Below are 15,023 nucleotides of genomic sequence, written 5' to 3'. Positions count from 1 at the left end.
AGAATCACAAAAAGAATGAAACATTCAAAAGAAGAAAAATGAATGTGAACAAATGCGGAAAAGTGAAGTTTTGATGGAATAGACTCAGCATGGGGTGTAAACTTGAAATTAGATGACATTCCTTTTTTAGTTTTTAATCATTTTCGGTGTTATTACGACATTTATTCTCATACAATTTACATGCATCTCATCATATTATTTCCCTATAAAACGTATTTTGCAGTTTGGAAAGTAAACCACATAATAAAATAAATTGCAGAAAATGAAACACTATATAAGATCTGGTAAAAAAAATATGGACAAATTCAATTGTCAGCAAAAAAAGGTAATAAAGTTATAATCGGGGCCCAATTCAAGTTGTTTTTAATGGATCTATCACCAAAAGAATTTCATTAGAAAGCAAACTTGGACATAGAATACATTTGAATCAATCTCAAGAAAAACGGGACGTGAGTCATGTTTTGTTACAATTTCCAAATCAAAATATCAATACAACTCAAGAAGATGAGACATTTTCTAATACAACAAGGAGGTGATTGCAACTGTTCCAGTCTTCGCCTATTACAACTCCATGAACAACAGTGATCAGACCTTACTTAAATGCAAGTTTAGGATTTTTTTTCAAATCTTTTGCGACATGTAACCTACAAATTTATTATACTGACGAGATGTTTTGACACATCGAAAGAAGCCACTTTATGTCATGAAGAAGATTCGATACAAAGCTTATACCTCTACTCTTTGGATGATGTTGAAATCTCGGGTTCCAACAGCAGGACCGCGGCCATATATCAAACCTTTTCAACTACTCAATATCTTCGCATGGACGATGTGTCCCATTCCCATCTGGATTTCTAGTTGTCCCATGCCTTTTGTGTTTCTTGCTCTTTGCTTTTTTGGCCTTCATGCGACGCCTTTTCTCGTTGGCATCAACCCATGTGTAGTCAGATGGTATGTGGAAAGGGTCAACTTCATCACGAAAGCTCCGGCCTTCACTATCATTTGATTGACCTCCGCGGCTACCCCTCATCCATGAAATCCAAGACGTTGAGCTTTCCGACTCCTTTGATTTGCCATCTTGAAAATGTGCAGGGCTCGAAAGAGGGGTAGAGAACTCCTCCGTCGGTTGAAGCTCCTCAAATTTCGTAAATGTTACCAGCACTCGTATTGTTGGAACGATTGGGATGGCAATCTGTACGATAACACATTCATCAGTCAAACATGGGACAAAAACATCCAGCACATTCGAGCAAACTCTGAGCAAGAAAAGAAGCCAAGGAAAATATCAATTTATTGCAACAGGCTCAACTATCTTTCAAAGCATGCAGTATTAATCTGTACAAGTACAAGACAAGTACTCCACAACAATTACGAGAGTGTGTTCTTCCTCAAACATCAAAACTTTAATAGCATCTTCTTAACACACTATATGTACCTTAAATACAAAATACAAGACAATGTGGTTGTTTCATTGCAAAACACACGAGAGGTAACTTCAAGATGGTATATAATTGGAAATTAATTTTATCACGCTGGAGTTGTATTTGCTTAAATTTGAGAAAAGGTTGATCATATTTTTACAAAAGTCTCCACATTCTAGACTAATTAATAGATATAAAGATATTTGGATGAAAAGAATATAAGGAATCATTAGAAAACATATTGTGATGAATGCACCGTTTTATAGGCCATTTGTTCCTATTAGATCGATGGTAATAGAAAAAGAAGAAAACTAATTAAGAAACCAATTCCAGTCGTCAACTCTAGCTTGACAGCAGCTTATCTCACAATATTTCCTCATGAGGCCAACATACTGTCAATTCTCACCCTAGGCAGTGACTGATGTTCCCACAACAAAGACACCAACCCACTCAATTTTTTGCATGCTACAGTATCACCATGTACACATCAAAATGGAGACAGAGCAATCCACAAACAGGAAAGGAGATAATTTTTCCCCTTTTCTTCAGTAACTCAAAGATTATTTAAACAAAACTAATGCAGAAAATACTTGTGTTGAAATAAAATTTAACATGGGACGGACAATATTTTTGTTGTTGTATCAAGGTAGAAATTGGGCATAGTTGGTTCCGCATAGACGTCAACATATCAGCTTTGCATCATCTTCGATTTTACCATCCTTCGGTAGTATCCACTTTAAAAGAAACATGGATTATTAAATGAACTTTTCCAGTTTTTCTCGATAGGTACGAGGTCTTGGACCCTTTGCCAACTTACTACACCCACCAGTTGGTCCAAAGCTCTATGCGTGCATGAATTAACATTTGCCAAATTATATCAACAAAGTGCATGAGAGGAGAGGAGAGTATCGGTACATACCTTCACAGGGAAAGTGCCAAGAGGAAGTTTGGTTGTCAGCAGCTCTCGCAATCTTCTAACAGCTTTTACCTTGTTCGCAAGAATGTCAAGCAAGGGCAACAGCTCTTCCGTTTTCAAAGGGAAATCAGGTGTCAACCATAAAACAGGTCTTAAACCTTTCTTATACTCGCTTTCATTTTTTGGTTCACCAGAGGCCCCTTTCTTCTTTTTCTTCTTGCCGCTTTTATCTTTTGACTTTTTAAGGTCCCCACTATCTTCCCTAAGAAACTCAGACGAAGATCTTTGGCTGTCATTGGACTTCTGCTTGCTATCATCGGATGCCAACTTTGAGAATTTAAGACTCTTTGAATCCTCGGGCTCATCTCCAGGGATCTTTGCACCTTTCTTATTCCAACCAAACCAACTTTTCCTCTCTTTGGTAACGCCATTAGATTCACAACTTTTAAAAGAACCACCATTTAAGTTTTCATTACAGTCCTCTTCCGAGTCTTCATCCTCCCCAAAACCAGCTCCCGTGTGAAGTGCAGAATCTAACTGCATTCTTTCTTCAGCTGTCAATACATCATCATAATCGTCATGCTCACCTGCACTGGCCATTCTGTCATCGTCATTAACTGAAAATAGTTCCTCATCAGTCATAGCCCCTGGAACCCTCCTCGACTTCACACTCACCATCACATGAAGCATATCATAAACCTTGGCCTTCCAAGTTCCAACCATCTCAGTTCTTTCCTGTCTTCTCCAATTTAAATGAGAAACAAGCTCCGCCTGAGTGACATCAATTCCCGGCCTGTACATGTTAGTTTGAGACATCAAAGCCACTTCATGAGCAACTTCAGCTTCCGATGGTTGCACGCCAGCTCCTTCAAAAGCATTTGTAATCTCTTTTTCCTTGTGGGCAAGCACAATCAAAGAGCCCGGAGGCAAAGAGACATTTCCATCTTCTGATGAATGCCCCTCTCCAAGAAAGAGAAACGTTTGATCAGAGCGTTGAATACGAAATCCATCAAACCCAGCAAGGGTCATATCTGCTCGTAGATTAGAACCACGTTTCCATATTCGATAAGTGTCTGATGGGGCAATTCTACCGATGAATGGTATAACTGAGCTCTCAAAGTGGAAGCTTATCTCCATATAGAAGTCACGTATTCGGGCTGCTGAAGCAACAATCCTAGGAAGTCTACGGCACCATTTTGCCCAGGCAAGAGGCTGGTAGTGTCTGGCAATTATCATGGCAATATTCTCCTCCCGAGTACAAACTGCCTCCTGGAGCGCACTCCATCCATTCTCATTCTGAAGACTCCAATCAGCACCTGCGGCCATTAAAATTTCAGCTGAAATCGCATCACGCAAACGCACAGCGAGGTGCAATGGGGTTTCCCTTCCAGGAACATCCCGTCGGTCAATCACCGCGGACGCAGCATCAGCATCACATTCAGCAGCCACAGACTCGGCCTCCGTGTTAACCTCCCCTGCTTTTGCTAGCCGAGGGAGTGCTGCCACGATCCTTCTCAATGCTACATAATCACGCCGCAGCACGAACAAATGGGCGGGACTATGTGCATATTTTGACGAATCTTCCATTGTATCTCTTCGACTAACCCACCCCCTTGTCTCTAACCAGTCCTAATCAGCTGCAATTGCTTCTCCTATTCTTCTAAACCACAGATGAAAACCAAACTCTACCGCATTATGCATAAACAATTCCCATCACCCATGATCTAAAGAGCCTAGAAATTAGAAAAGCGATACCCTTGTTAAAACTTGCAAGATAATCGCAGATATTCTCCAGCACATAAAACTTTCAAACCCAATTCAACAACAGACAAAAAACCCCAGCCAATCTTGACAATCATTCCACTACTTCTCAGGAAATTCTGACAAAATTCAAAGCAATAAAAATGCACAGGATTGGTACAGCACGTAGGGCTAGTGTTCAAATTCCAGCTCCGAGCTGTACTTTGGCCAGATTTAGCATAAATATACAAACAAAATTGAATAGGTTAAAGAATTACCAGCGACGCATTCACATGTGAAAAACTGAGATGATTTTCGAAAGAGGAAAATGGAATCAGTAGAGCTCCAGATCTCAACACCCCTCGTTTTCTCTCTCTAAAGTGACGTGTGTCAGAAATTGCAGTGTTATATGGTGTATGTATAGATAGAGATTGTGTATGTACATACATTATATATATAGATTATAGAAAGCTGTATGGTAGCTGTTTCTGGTGAGGATTTATTCTCGTTTTTGCCCTCCGATTTTGGTTATATTACCAATTTCCAACACGCGTGACATTTTATTTATCATTATATTCTTAATATTTATTTTTTGTCATCCACTTTTTCAAGCACAGCTTTTAATATAATAAGAGTCATTAAGGCACATATTTATAGTAGGATGGTATTTATAAAATTATAATTATGTTAAAAATGTCACTAAGATCTAGACGAGATTTGACTCAAAAAAACATATTATTTCATTTTGCATCTGTTACCATACTATATTTATATACTAAATTAAATATGGAAAAAACTTGTGCCAGCCGATATTACATATCGTATTTTGTGAGGTATATCTCTTATTTGATTCATCCATGAAAAAATATTACTTTCTATGATAAGAATATTACTTTTTATTGTAAATATCGGTAGAATTGACCCGTGTCATAGATAAAGATTCGTGAGACCGTCTCACAATAGATTTACTCGTTAAATATATGCTCTTTTTTAGATAAACAAATCACCAATGTGTTTTAGAGTATATCATCATTTCAAACATTATCTATTATCAACCAACTTTTTCCCCCAAACCAGCAAATCAAACTATATTCGATAACAGAATAATAATAGTAAGAGTGTACAAAATCCACCTCCAATCCGAAATGCTAGTTATCTATGTTGTTGAAGTAAATAATATACATTGGATCAACTAAGGTACTCGGCAACTTGATGCACTTTTGGGATGTGAAACTTAAATTATGAAACACGTCTATATTTCGTCTACATTTACGAATTATGTGTTGAAATACAAGTGTAAAATAAAAGTATCAGTACCCCCATGCTAAAAAGAAACCTGCTCGAACATCTTTACATCTGACTTGGAATATAAAATCCAGAACCTGATACGTCGGATGATTCAAATAGTTGAAAGGTCACAACCAAAAACATGCACAGACGGTAAATAAAACATCGCACATAAATAAAAAATAAAATTAAAAAAAAAAGTTTTAGGAAAAGAGCCAAGAATTGGCTCAAAAAGAAGTAATTTAATAGTCGTATAATCCTACCTCTATGTAAAGAAAAATGGACACTTTTGTGATTCAAGAATCCGTTGGGAGTTGACTGTTTAGTTGCCAATCAACAATTAAAGAGATACCACCAGAGCCTTTCCAAGACGTCCAAGCATGGAGAATCGAATCTTAGCTTGATGAGCAGGCCAAGCTCAAAATTTCCAATACAGTATTCAAATGGTACCATTGGTGGGACTGAGCGGAAAGCAGATCGCTATTTGATGGATTGTCTCACAAATACAAAATTCAAGAGAGACCCCTGATCACATCAATGGAGAAATTTATCAGCAGGATGAAAGAGTTATAAACGTTAAACATGTTCAATAAATTTCTTGTTTAGCATCATAAATTAAATTTGAAGCCACAAACACCCAACATCTCAACAATGAATAAAAAAGTCAGGCCGGTCAAATATAGCATTTCTACAGCGTCAAAATGTTGCATGTAGCCATAGTTAATTCCTTCTCCTAAGTTATGTCCCATGCCAAAGAAAATAAGATTTGACCCAAACACTGAACAATCTTTGATAAGAAGAAAAACAGAAAAATCCTTTTGCTCCATTGTTCAACTCTGTTATTTCCCAAGAAATTTCACTTCTCAATTCTACTGGTCTAAAGAGTCGCAACATAACATCAAATTATCTCAAATTGGACATTGCAACAATCATAATGTCATTAGGCTCAGAAAGAGGCCAAAGGTGATAACATAGGAGCTATGATATCATAGCACATCAATGGAGAAAGGGGCTTGAAGATGCCACTCTTGGTGGTGCATAAATTATCTAGTGCATATCCTAAATGAGTCACATCTTGATTACCTATTCTGATTTTGCTAGCAGAGAATGCCAGGGGGGGAAGGAGGTAATACAGTATATGGTATAAAGCATGAATAATTGATCAGTTGATAACTTGTGAAAAGGAAAAACTATATCGAACACCAGCGGAGATCTCACCAAACAGACTCAAAATGGAGCCTCAAGCGAATCATCCCAGATGTCTGCACTTCCATTAGAGGCATCTTCTGCATCTTCCTCCATCGAGAGCCTAATATATTCTCTGTGTGCAAAGCGGTCCCACTCGGACAAATTTGGATTCTCACGCTCCTGTTCATCAAATAAAGGAGAAAAAAAAGAGTGAGGGGAGCAATCCTACGAAGCACATCCACTTTGCATTTTATTAAACATCAACTAAGAAAAAATCTTGTATTAATTTTACCTGCCGTATTAGAAAAGGATCTCGAGTCTCAAATGCCATGAATTTATTGAGGTTAAAAAGTATATTGAAAACACTGCCAGAGAGTTTAGCTCCTTTTAAGTCATTTAACGTAAAATAGCCCTCATCCTGCATGGAAGTAATTTGTACGTCATGAAAATGTCATAATGGGTAGATATCAACAGCTCAACATAAGAATTATGACATGTTCTTAATGACCTAATAGCTAATTCAAAAGAATGTTGATGCTATCAATTTGTCTAACCACAATGGTTCACAAGATACTGAATGATTCAGTGCTATAAACAATCTCACAAGTTTTTACATTGGTGCTTTAAATGACTGGGTCAATACAAGCCAAAAGTTCCAGCATAATACTTAGTTCATAGCAGTCTATTTCATCTTCTGTTTCCTTTTAGGACATTTCTGGAAGGTAAAATATTTATCAGAAAATAAATCTAAGTCAAGAACGATCTCTGGGTTACACAGCGAAAACCTGCAAACACAAGGTTGCGTACAATTTGAGAGAGAAACAACACGGCCAAACAAAAAAGTACACAAAAATACCAGGGGGTATAGTCTATGGCGAAGCAAAAGGTAGGAGCATGAAAATTAGCATCGCAACAGTGCATAACAGAAAAATGTTGTTCAGAGAAAGGAAAAGGGGGTCATACTGCTCAGAACTATTTTATAAACATGAAGTACATGTAAAAGAGATGTATAAAACTCAAAAAAAAAAGGAATAAGATTTCCAAGGGAAATTCACCTCTGGATTAATCATGTCAACTATCTGACATAAAATATCCTCAAATAGCACAGGCTCTTGGGCCATGCACTCCATTCTGTGCAGCTGCTCTTCATAAAAAAATTGCATTTCATTTCTTGTAACAACTCCATTTCCATCTAAATCTATGCATTTGAACCTGATATAGGATCACTAGCAGGATTGTTAAAAATGCCAGCAGTTATGGGTTTAACAGACAAACAATCAAACTTCAGAAGATTTATTTCAGAGCTAATGTGCAACATCAACCAAAATAATTATGAAAAGAGATGAATGTAATGAAGTGTGTGGCAAAGGAGCATAATATAACTCTCTAGGCTACGTTAAACATAAGTTGCATTTTAGAAAATAAAATAATGTCAAATACAAAAGTCCAAAATGAAAAATAAGTCATTCGCATACTTTTCAGCTCCTATAAAAGAAGAGTATAAGATAGAACCAATACTCAAACGCTTTCTCCGTGAAGCCATATTCTTCCATCAAGTGATCGATCAGCAAAGGTATGACCAGCAGCATTATGACTTTTTCTAAGCCGCTAATGGAAGTCGACGCTGTTCAACCCATCTAGTGTTCTGAAAAAACTCAACCTCACAATTTCCTGATTACACACCTTTTTCCTCCACTTATGAGATGGGAATACAAACAATTAAGAATCATAAATCTCAGGTACAATTTTAGCTCCCACACCATGAATATCAAGCACCAAATTGAGAACTTCATTTACAACACAGAAATTACGTAAAACTCAGAATGAATGGCCTATAAGGCTGAAATACCAAAGTCGACCCATTGTTTCAGTTGATTAGTAAAACCACACTTACCAATACTCAAGACTGGGCTCAGATGATTTATCCTCCTCTGACAATATGAAGTAAACAAAATCTTCATATCCCATCTTTCCTTCAACCTTGCTCGTGAACTTTCTGGGTACCTAAGAAAATTCCAAATATTTAATACTTAGAAAGATTAGAGAAGTGTTCTGGTACAAGAAATCTTTCTTCAATTAATCAGAAAGTGTGGATGGTATAGAATAAGGCACACAAAGAACACTAACCTGGGAAAATATTCTATCAACAATCCTGTAGGTAAGTGCGTGGTTACCATATCTAATAAGGTTCTCTTTGTCAATCAGGAAATCATGGTCCGTGTCAAGCTCCCAGAACTTGCAATATATAACATAAAAATGCTCATAGGAGAAGTACCTGAAGCAAAATAGGAAACGACGAAGGAAAAAGACGAATCATGAGGAAAAAGCAGGTACGTGCATTTGGCATAGGATAAATAGAAGAAATGTGCAAAATAATATCACTAGGATATGCACACTCTTACATTAATAACATGTACTACTACTTCCTATATCCCAATTTGAGAATGTGACTTTTAAATTGACATGATTAGAGTTGGGAAAAAGGATACTTTCATTTTAATATGTAAAATGCGAGCAAGCAAACCACATATAGTTGCTAAGTAAGAATACTTTTGAAAATTTAATCCAGAGCTCCTCACAGATAGATAAGTAGAGCCTTACTCCATTCCCTCTGTTCGGAATGATCAGCACCCATTCTCTCGCTCCTGCCTTCATTTCGAATAATGTATGGAAGTGTTCAAAAAGTAAATGCAAGCAGTCAATAGAGAAAGAGGGAGCAATATTTTTCAGAATCATTTTTGGCAACTCAATGAAAGCAAGAAATGAGGCAACATCAGGTGGGAATCCTAGAAGATATGGATTAAATCTATGGTTTCCCTAGTCCAAGAATCCCAATACATCATGAATATCATGCAGAACCAGAAACACAAAAAATAAAATGCAAAGAAATATTACAATAACCAACTACTTTGCTTACCGCAAGACTTTGTTGATATCCTCTTCCTCGTCGGCATGTTGCATTGCAGCAATTAAGTTTGAACGCCTAAGCTCCCTGAGGGTAAGATGGCCATTACCCGATCTATTCACGTAGTAAAATATTCGGTATATCACTGTTTCGGCTGGACATAGGAAAGAAATGAACTGTCAACTCAACCACAGAACATGATTTTCATGTAAAAGAGTATCAACTGGAAATCACTAAGTCAACGGAGTCAGTATCGGGAAACAACATCATTGACTATCTATAGGTCTACAAGAAATATTATACATATACCCTAAGATACATAGGGACAAATACATAAAACATAACCTGAAGATCAAGGAAGATAAACAGTATATTGATACCACCAAACATGTCTTCACCAAATCTCTTAGGCAAAAGACAAAGGAAAAAGTGTAAAATAATTTATTTTAGGCACATCAAGACATAAAACTTCGAACCTAGCATCTGCAAGTTAGTTAATCATTTAGGATTAAGTTACTTCATGGCAACGGTTCAAGCCTTCAATACTCTGATAACTATTTAATTAAAGCATATTCATGGATGACACAGTAATTAAAATTGTGAATTCTCAGTGGGATTATAAATCTTATCTTATGTGTTACAAAGAGAGGGACAAAAAACAAAATGAGATCACCTCTACATGGAATGTCAGCCTTACATTATGTAGGACACTCTTGAATACTTAAGGCATATCCATAGATGACACAACAATGAAAATTGTGAATACTCAGTGGGTTTATCGATCTTATATCTTATGGAAATCAAAACATACTGAAACTCTACATGGACTGTCAGCCTCACATATATGCAGGGCACTCCAATTTTCCAAACTCAGAACATCCTATCAGTTGAAGTTTTCTGTTCTTCCTTTGCTTCTTTTAAGAGTTACCAGCTGAAAATCTTATTCTGCGATCTTTCAAAAACAGGTATTGATACATGATGTGCAGAATACAATTTCAACACGGAATCATGAGTAATATAACAGAAATTGTGTCAAAGAGGGTAAAGAGGCACTGAAGAAAATCATGATATAGTAGTAGGGTACATTTCATTCAATGCTAAGGGGTGTGGTAAAGCATCTATGACCACCCTCACTAAAAATCGATGATAATCTCTTGCAATACAATCTTTATTACTGTATCGATGTCGTTGGAAGTAGATTATTATTTTTCATGCTGATCCCACTAGTGAGTAATCTAGGATTCTACTGGTAAAAGTAAATTCACAAAACACCACTTTTTGGCCTTTGCAAATATAGAACAAGTTAATGTGAGTGTAACAAGATAACAACACAAATTAACGTGTGGCTATTCTTATAATCCAAGTTTTAGAATCTCAACTAAATTTTAGTAATACTTTTGAATATTTCTCCACTTGTGCATTCCTGAAATTCAAATTTACAAAAAGAAAAATACAAGACTGGGCTCAGGTGAAAGAAATTGAGTTTAGTGAACATGAAACCAAATTGGAAAATACAGAAGAAAATAATAATTGAAATCAGAAGTTTGTGGAACAAACAAAACTACAAGTCGCTTTAAGCTACCACAAGTTGCCTATGCTAAATAGAACAAAAGGATAAAAAGTGAAGATATCACATGAAGTGCGAATACATCAGTCTGGACACAAATTGAACAAGCAACATAGATGAACCAGCATTTGAAACCACATCTCAAACGCGTTGCAAGGAAACCATTTATTAATTAGTACAACCACGTCCAGGCAGGTAATAATCTGAAAGACATCTTTCAGGTAACTGTGAAAGCCTGGCGGTGACAATGGCAGCAGCAATTAGATACAGTATAATGAATATTGAAGAATAAAAAGTAGCAGAAAATAACAATCAAATTAAACCATATTCAGATCCAAACATAAGTCGAAATAAATCAAACAAAAAAGAATTTGGGAAACGTCATTGAGAGCATACCGTATCTTTCCTGAAATTCAGGGGTACTCTGCAAGAATTCCAACCCCGGATGAGTTGCCAGAAGTTCGCGAAGCACTGGTTTGAAATCGTCCTACAGTCAAATGATGATATTCCAGACAAATGCATGAAGATAAGTAACACTTGCAACACCTCGTCTTGCTTAATATGTTAAAAGAAAATCACTATCAGCCATGACGTAACCTGAGTTAAATATTTCAGATCAGGCTGCTTCAAGATTGTGAATATTTGTGTTCCAGCATCACTTGTGAGCAGGTGTCCATTGATCCAATAATCAACAAAGGCATCCCTGCTCGCAAGTTAAATGGTGTAAGCATGTACGTGTGACAAGATTGGTCAAATACACGAGTCAAGGAGTAAAAGCCAACCGCTAACTAACTGTAACTTATTCAAAAAATTGTGGATGCTAACCTAAAAATAATAAGTTCAGTTGAATTAGAGATCGACTGTCAGAGTAAGTCTAGGTCTGTAAAACAATTACCAAGCTATCCATTTGCACTTGAGTTACTTTGGTTCAGTAAGATGTTGAGAAATGCAATTAAATAAAAGTGATTACCCCAGAAACAGCTAAACCAAGAGCTCAAATTAAGCTTTTTCGAAATCACTTAAATTAAAGGCTCTGGTTGAATAACATGGGGAAGGAATATTTCCCCAGGGCAGGCAGATTTTTGTGGGACTAGCATCAGTAAACTGCATATTAAACTTTCACATGATGAATCTTTCATTGGATACACACAAGGAGAGCAAAAAAGATGAAACATCAAAGCGAAAATAATAACACGTGTTGATGAACACTCAGTAAGCCCATCCAAGTGAAAGGTAACACTGAGATCAACGTTGGAATAATAGACACTATAACACCATATAACAACAGATGAATTACATTAATGAGGCTCACTTTCTTCTGGCACAATAAATTCAATAAATGTGACTGATTAAGAGTTAAGACTTAAGAGTAGCTAAATTTTTTTGTTTTCTGTTTGGTTAAGCCAATTTCTTCTCAACAATTTGCAAGCATGAGTGAATGGCTTGGCATAGGAAATGTTAAAAATGTGGAAAGATCAACAGAACAATGCAATCGCAACCATAACAACACCAAATTACCTGGTCACTATTCCAGTGCAATCATTATCAATCTTTCTGAAGAGAACGGTAGAGAAGAATGATGGGAGCTTGCAAATCTCCTTCGTCACCAGTTTAAAATCTGATAATATACGACATTATATGTGCAGAACCATATCACAGACTAATAGATGACGTTTGTATTCATCGTGATCAAATCATAAACCCCAAATGTTATAAATAACCACAATAAATATTAAACTTGAATTTCTAAGAACATAAAATGCAAATATTTCGTGAAGCACACCATTCATTTGGAGTCCATCCATGTGACCATAAAAAAAATGATTCACTCTAAACAAGCATCGCTCTTTCAACTCATTTGGTGCTGGGCGGCCATTCAGAAAATAAAACTGCAAAAGTTGTACAATACAAATGCCGCTTATCAACAAAACCAGTGATGTAAATAAAATTTTAACGCTTTCCACAAACATTTCAAGCTCAAACAAATTCACCTGAGGTATAAGCTCTTTTACAGGCTCATTCACTAATTTCAGGGGAGAGCCAAATGCAGATGGCCCTGGCCTATGTTTCATGATTCGAGGTGAACCCGATGAGCTTCTAGGTGAAAGTGGAGGTGTACTCCCAGCAGGAAACATAGAAGGCAATGCATTATTTGCTCCAATATTTGTGCTAGATGACGTACCAGATACATTAAATGGACCACCTCCCTTGGCATTATTTAGCAAAGACTTTACCTGTAATTCATAGTGGGATCTTTGAGAATAATAAAAATTCCTCTTTCTGCTATAAAGCGAGATCATGATCCAGCGGTATCTTGAATCATGATCCAAGTATTAGGTTACTAGTGATTAATTTTTGCAAATAACTAGAAATTTTCTTAAGGTGAATAAAATCAAATTAAGATAAATATAGAAATGGCAAATATATATATGCAGATATGTGAAACCCCAGTTGGATATTTAAGCAACAACTTACGCCAAATGTCAATAGCTCCGTTAACAAATAAAAGTACAAGCACAACTATAAACTCGACCAAAGAGTTTGAGCTCTTAAGTTCTTTATGATTAAAACTAACGAGCATAGGACAATCTGGATCCAGCTCCGGTTAGAAAGGAATTGCGCCTTTACATCCCTGCCTTTCTACAACGATGATAATAACATAAACGGGCTACAAACAAGCAACAAGACAGATTCCGAAGAAAGGATTTGAACACTGGAACTCGCTTTGTGACTTTAATTCTATTTTTTTTAGCTAAGGCCCCTTTTTTTCCAAAGTAAGGGTCAAAACTGGCCAACCCATGTCAAACTTTGAAAACTTCATCAGGTTCAAGAGCGCTCTGTCTTGAGTTGAACTCAAATGATACAAAATTCTATGGTTATTAATATCATTGTTTCATCTCGGTTCTTGTCGAACCAGATTTCATGCACAGAGTTGAGAAAAGAACGTTTTCCCCATTCTTTTCCTTTCAGTACCTCGTTTAACAAATGACAATTACATCAATGAAACCATACCGTCGACCATTTCACGCAAATCGGTTAAAGTACATTAACCAAATATAACCTACCAAATGACAAAAATGAGTGGCATAAAACATATAAGAAAAAAAACTTCCAGTACAGCAAAAATCATTGTACGATCATGAATTATCATCAATCACCAACAGACTAAATGTCCAACAAGTTCAAGAGAAAAATACCAAAGAATTGGCTTCAGGAAGCGAAAGCCACTGATCAAACAGATTCTCGACGACGCAAATGTTAGCTTTTATAGCCAAAGAAGACACCTCGGGAAGCTGCAGAAGTTCGGCATCGAGGCTCGCAATATCGTCATTGACAGCATCCATATCTTTTCAGAACCTCAACTTACAAATCCTAAAATCTACGAACGCGCTCTGAAACATCAAAAAGAACCTTAAATTACTCAAAATGACGGATTTCGATTTTCGTTTCTCCGAGTTAAACAATTCACGAATCTTCGTAGATTCCAAATCGGAGACGGGTTCCAAATGTGCAATAGCTACGAATCTCCGCACAAACCCTGGACTTCGATTGAAAGTCAGATCGGAGAGCACGTAGATCGATCGCAAACCCTTGAGAGCACTGTAAAAAGGCGTTTATTTGTTGGGAAACTCAGATCCGTTGAAAGTAAACCAGACCAATAATGTGAAAAGAAAATATATTTTTTTAAAAATAATATTTATTTAATACCATTTTGAAATTTTTATCAGTTTTATTTTTAAACTACATTAAAATAATATTATTACAATTAGGATAACTTTCACACGTTTATTTGATTACACCTTCGTAAAATTCTAGTTAAAAGTTTAGCCATAAACATAATACCTGAAATGTAGCTCCAACAAATATTTTTGGACAAGATAAATATGGTAATAAAAAAATCAAAAAAATATATATATATATTTTTGTAACCTAACGAGTTACTATGAATCACTGGATACAACAATAGATCTTTATTTAATAACTTAAATCTATCATTAC

General features: G+C 36.4%; 2 protein-coding genes across 3 annotated transcripts; both read right to left on the bottom strand.

Moving 5' to 3' along the window:
- Positions 1-346: 346 nt before the first annotated feature.
- Positions 347-4,511, bottom strand: LOC140977000 (uncharacterized). Of its 2 annotated transcripts, none has more exons than XM_073441501.1 (3): positions 4,356-4,511; positions 2,341-4,070; positions 347-1,192 (listed from the first exon to the last, which is right to left on the bottom strand). In XM_073441501.1, the coding sequence occupies exons 2-3, from the start codon at positions 3,922-3,924 to the stop codon at positions 806-808; spliced, it is 1,971 nt and encodes a 656-aa protein (XP_073297602.1). In that variant the 5' UTR covers positions 3,925-4,070; positions 4,356-4,511; the 3' UTR covers positions 347-805. The 2 variants fall into 2 exon arrangements, with proteins under 2 accessions (XP_073297602.1, XP_073297603.1); XM_073441502.1 differs by having other exon boundaries at positions 2,341-4,217; positions 4,356-4,506.
- Positions 4,512-5,556: 1,045 nt separating this feature from the next.
- LOC140976999 (probable serine/threonine protein phosphatase 2A regulatory subunit B''delta) lies at positions 5,557-14,685 on the bottom strand. Its single transcript, XM_073441500.1, has 13 exons — positions 14,222-14,685; positions 13,016-13,258; positions 12,808-12,913; positions 12,543-12,642; positions 11,622-11,727; positions 11,421-11,511; positions 9,470-9,611; positions 8,680-8,827; positions 8,447-8,556; positions 7,608-7,764; positions 6,845-6,970; positions 6,583-6,732; positions 5,557-5,890 (listed from the first exon to the last, which is right to left on the bottom strand). Exons 1-12 carry the CDS (start codon positions 14,366-14,368, stop codon positions 6,592-6,594), a joined length of 1,617 nt encoding a protein of 538 aa, XP_073297601.1. The 5' UTR covers positions 14,369-14,685; the 3' UTR covers positions 5,557-5,890; positions 6,583-6,591.
- Between the last annotated feature and the right edge of the window lie 338 nt (positions 14,686-15,023).

The sequence above is a fragment of the Primulina huaijiensis genome, chromosome 5 (genome assembly GCF_012295235.1).
Source record: "Primulina huaijiensis isolate GDHJ02 chromosome 5, ASM1229523v2, whole genome shotgun sequence".
NCBI classification, from domain to species: domain Eukaryota; kingdom Viridiplantae; phylum Streptophyta; class Magnoliopsida; order Lamiales; family Gesneriaceae; genus Primulina; species Primulina huaijiensis.
The sequence above is the reverse complement of the archived record's forward strand: the minus strand, read 5'-3'. Positions and strand labels throughout refer to the sequence as shown.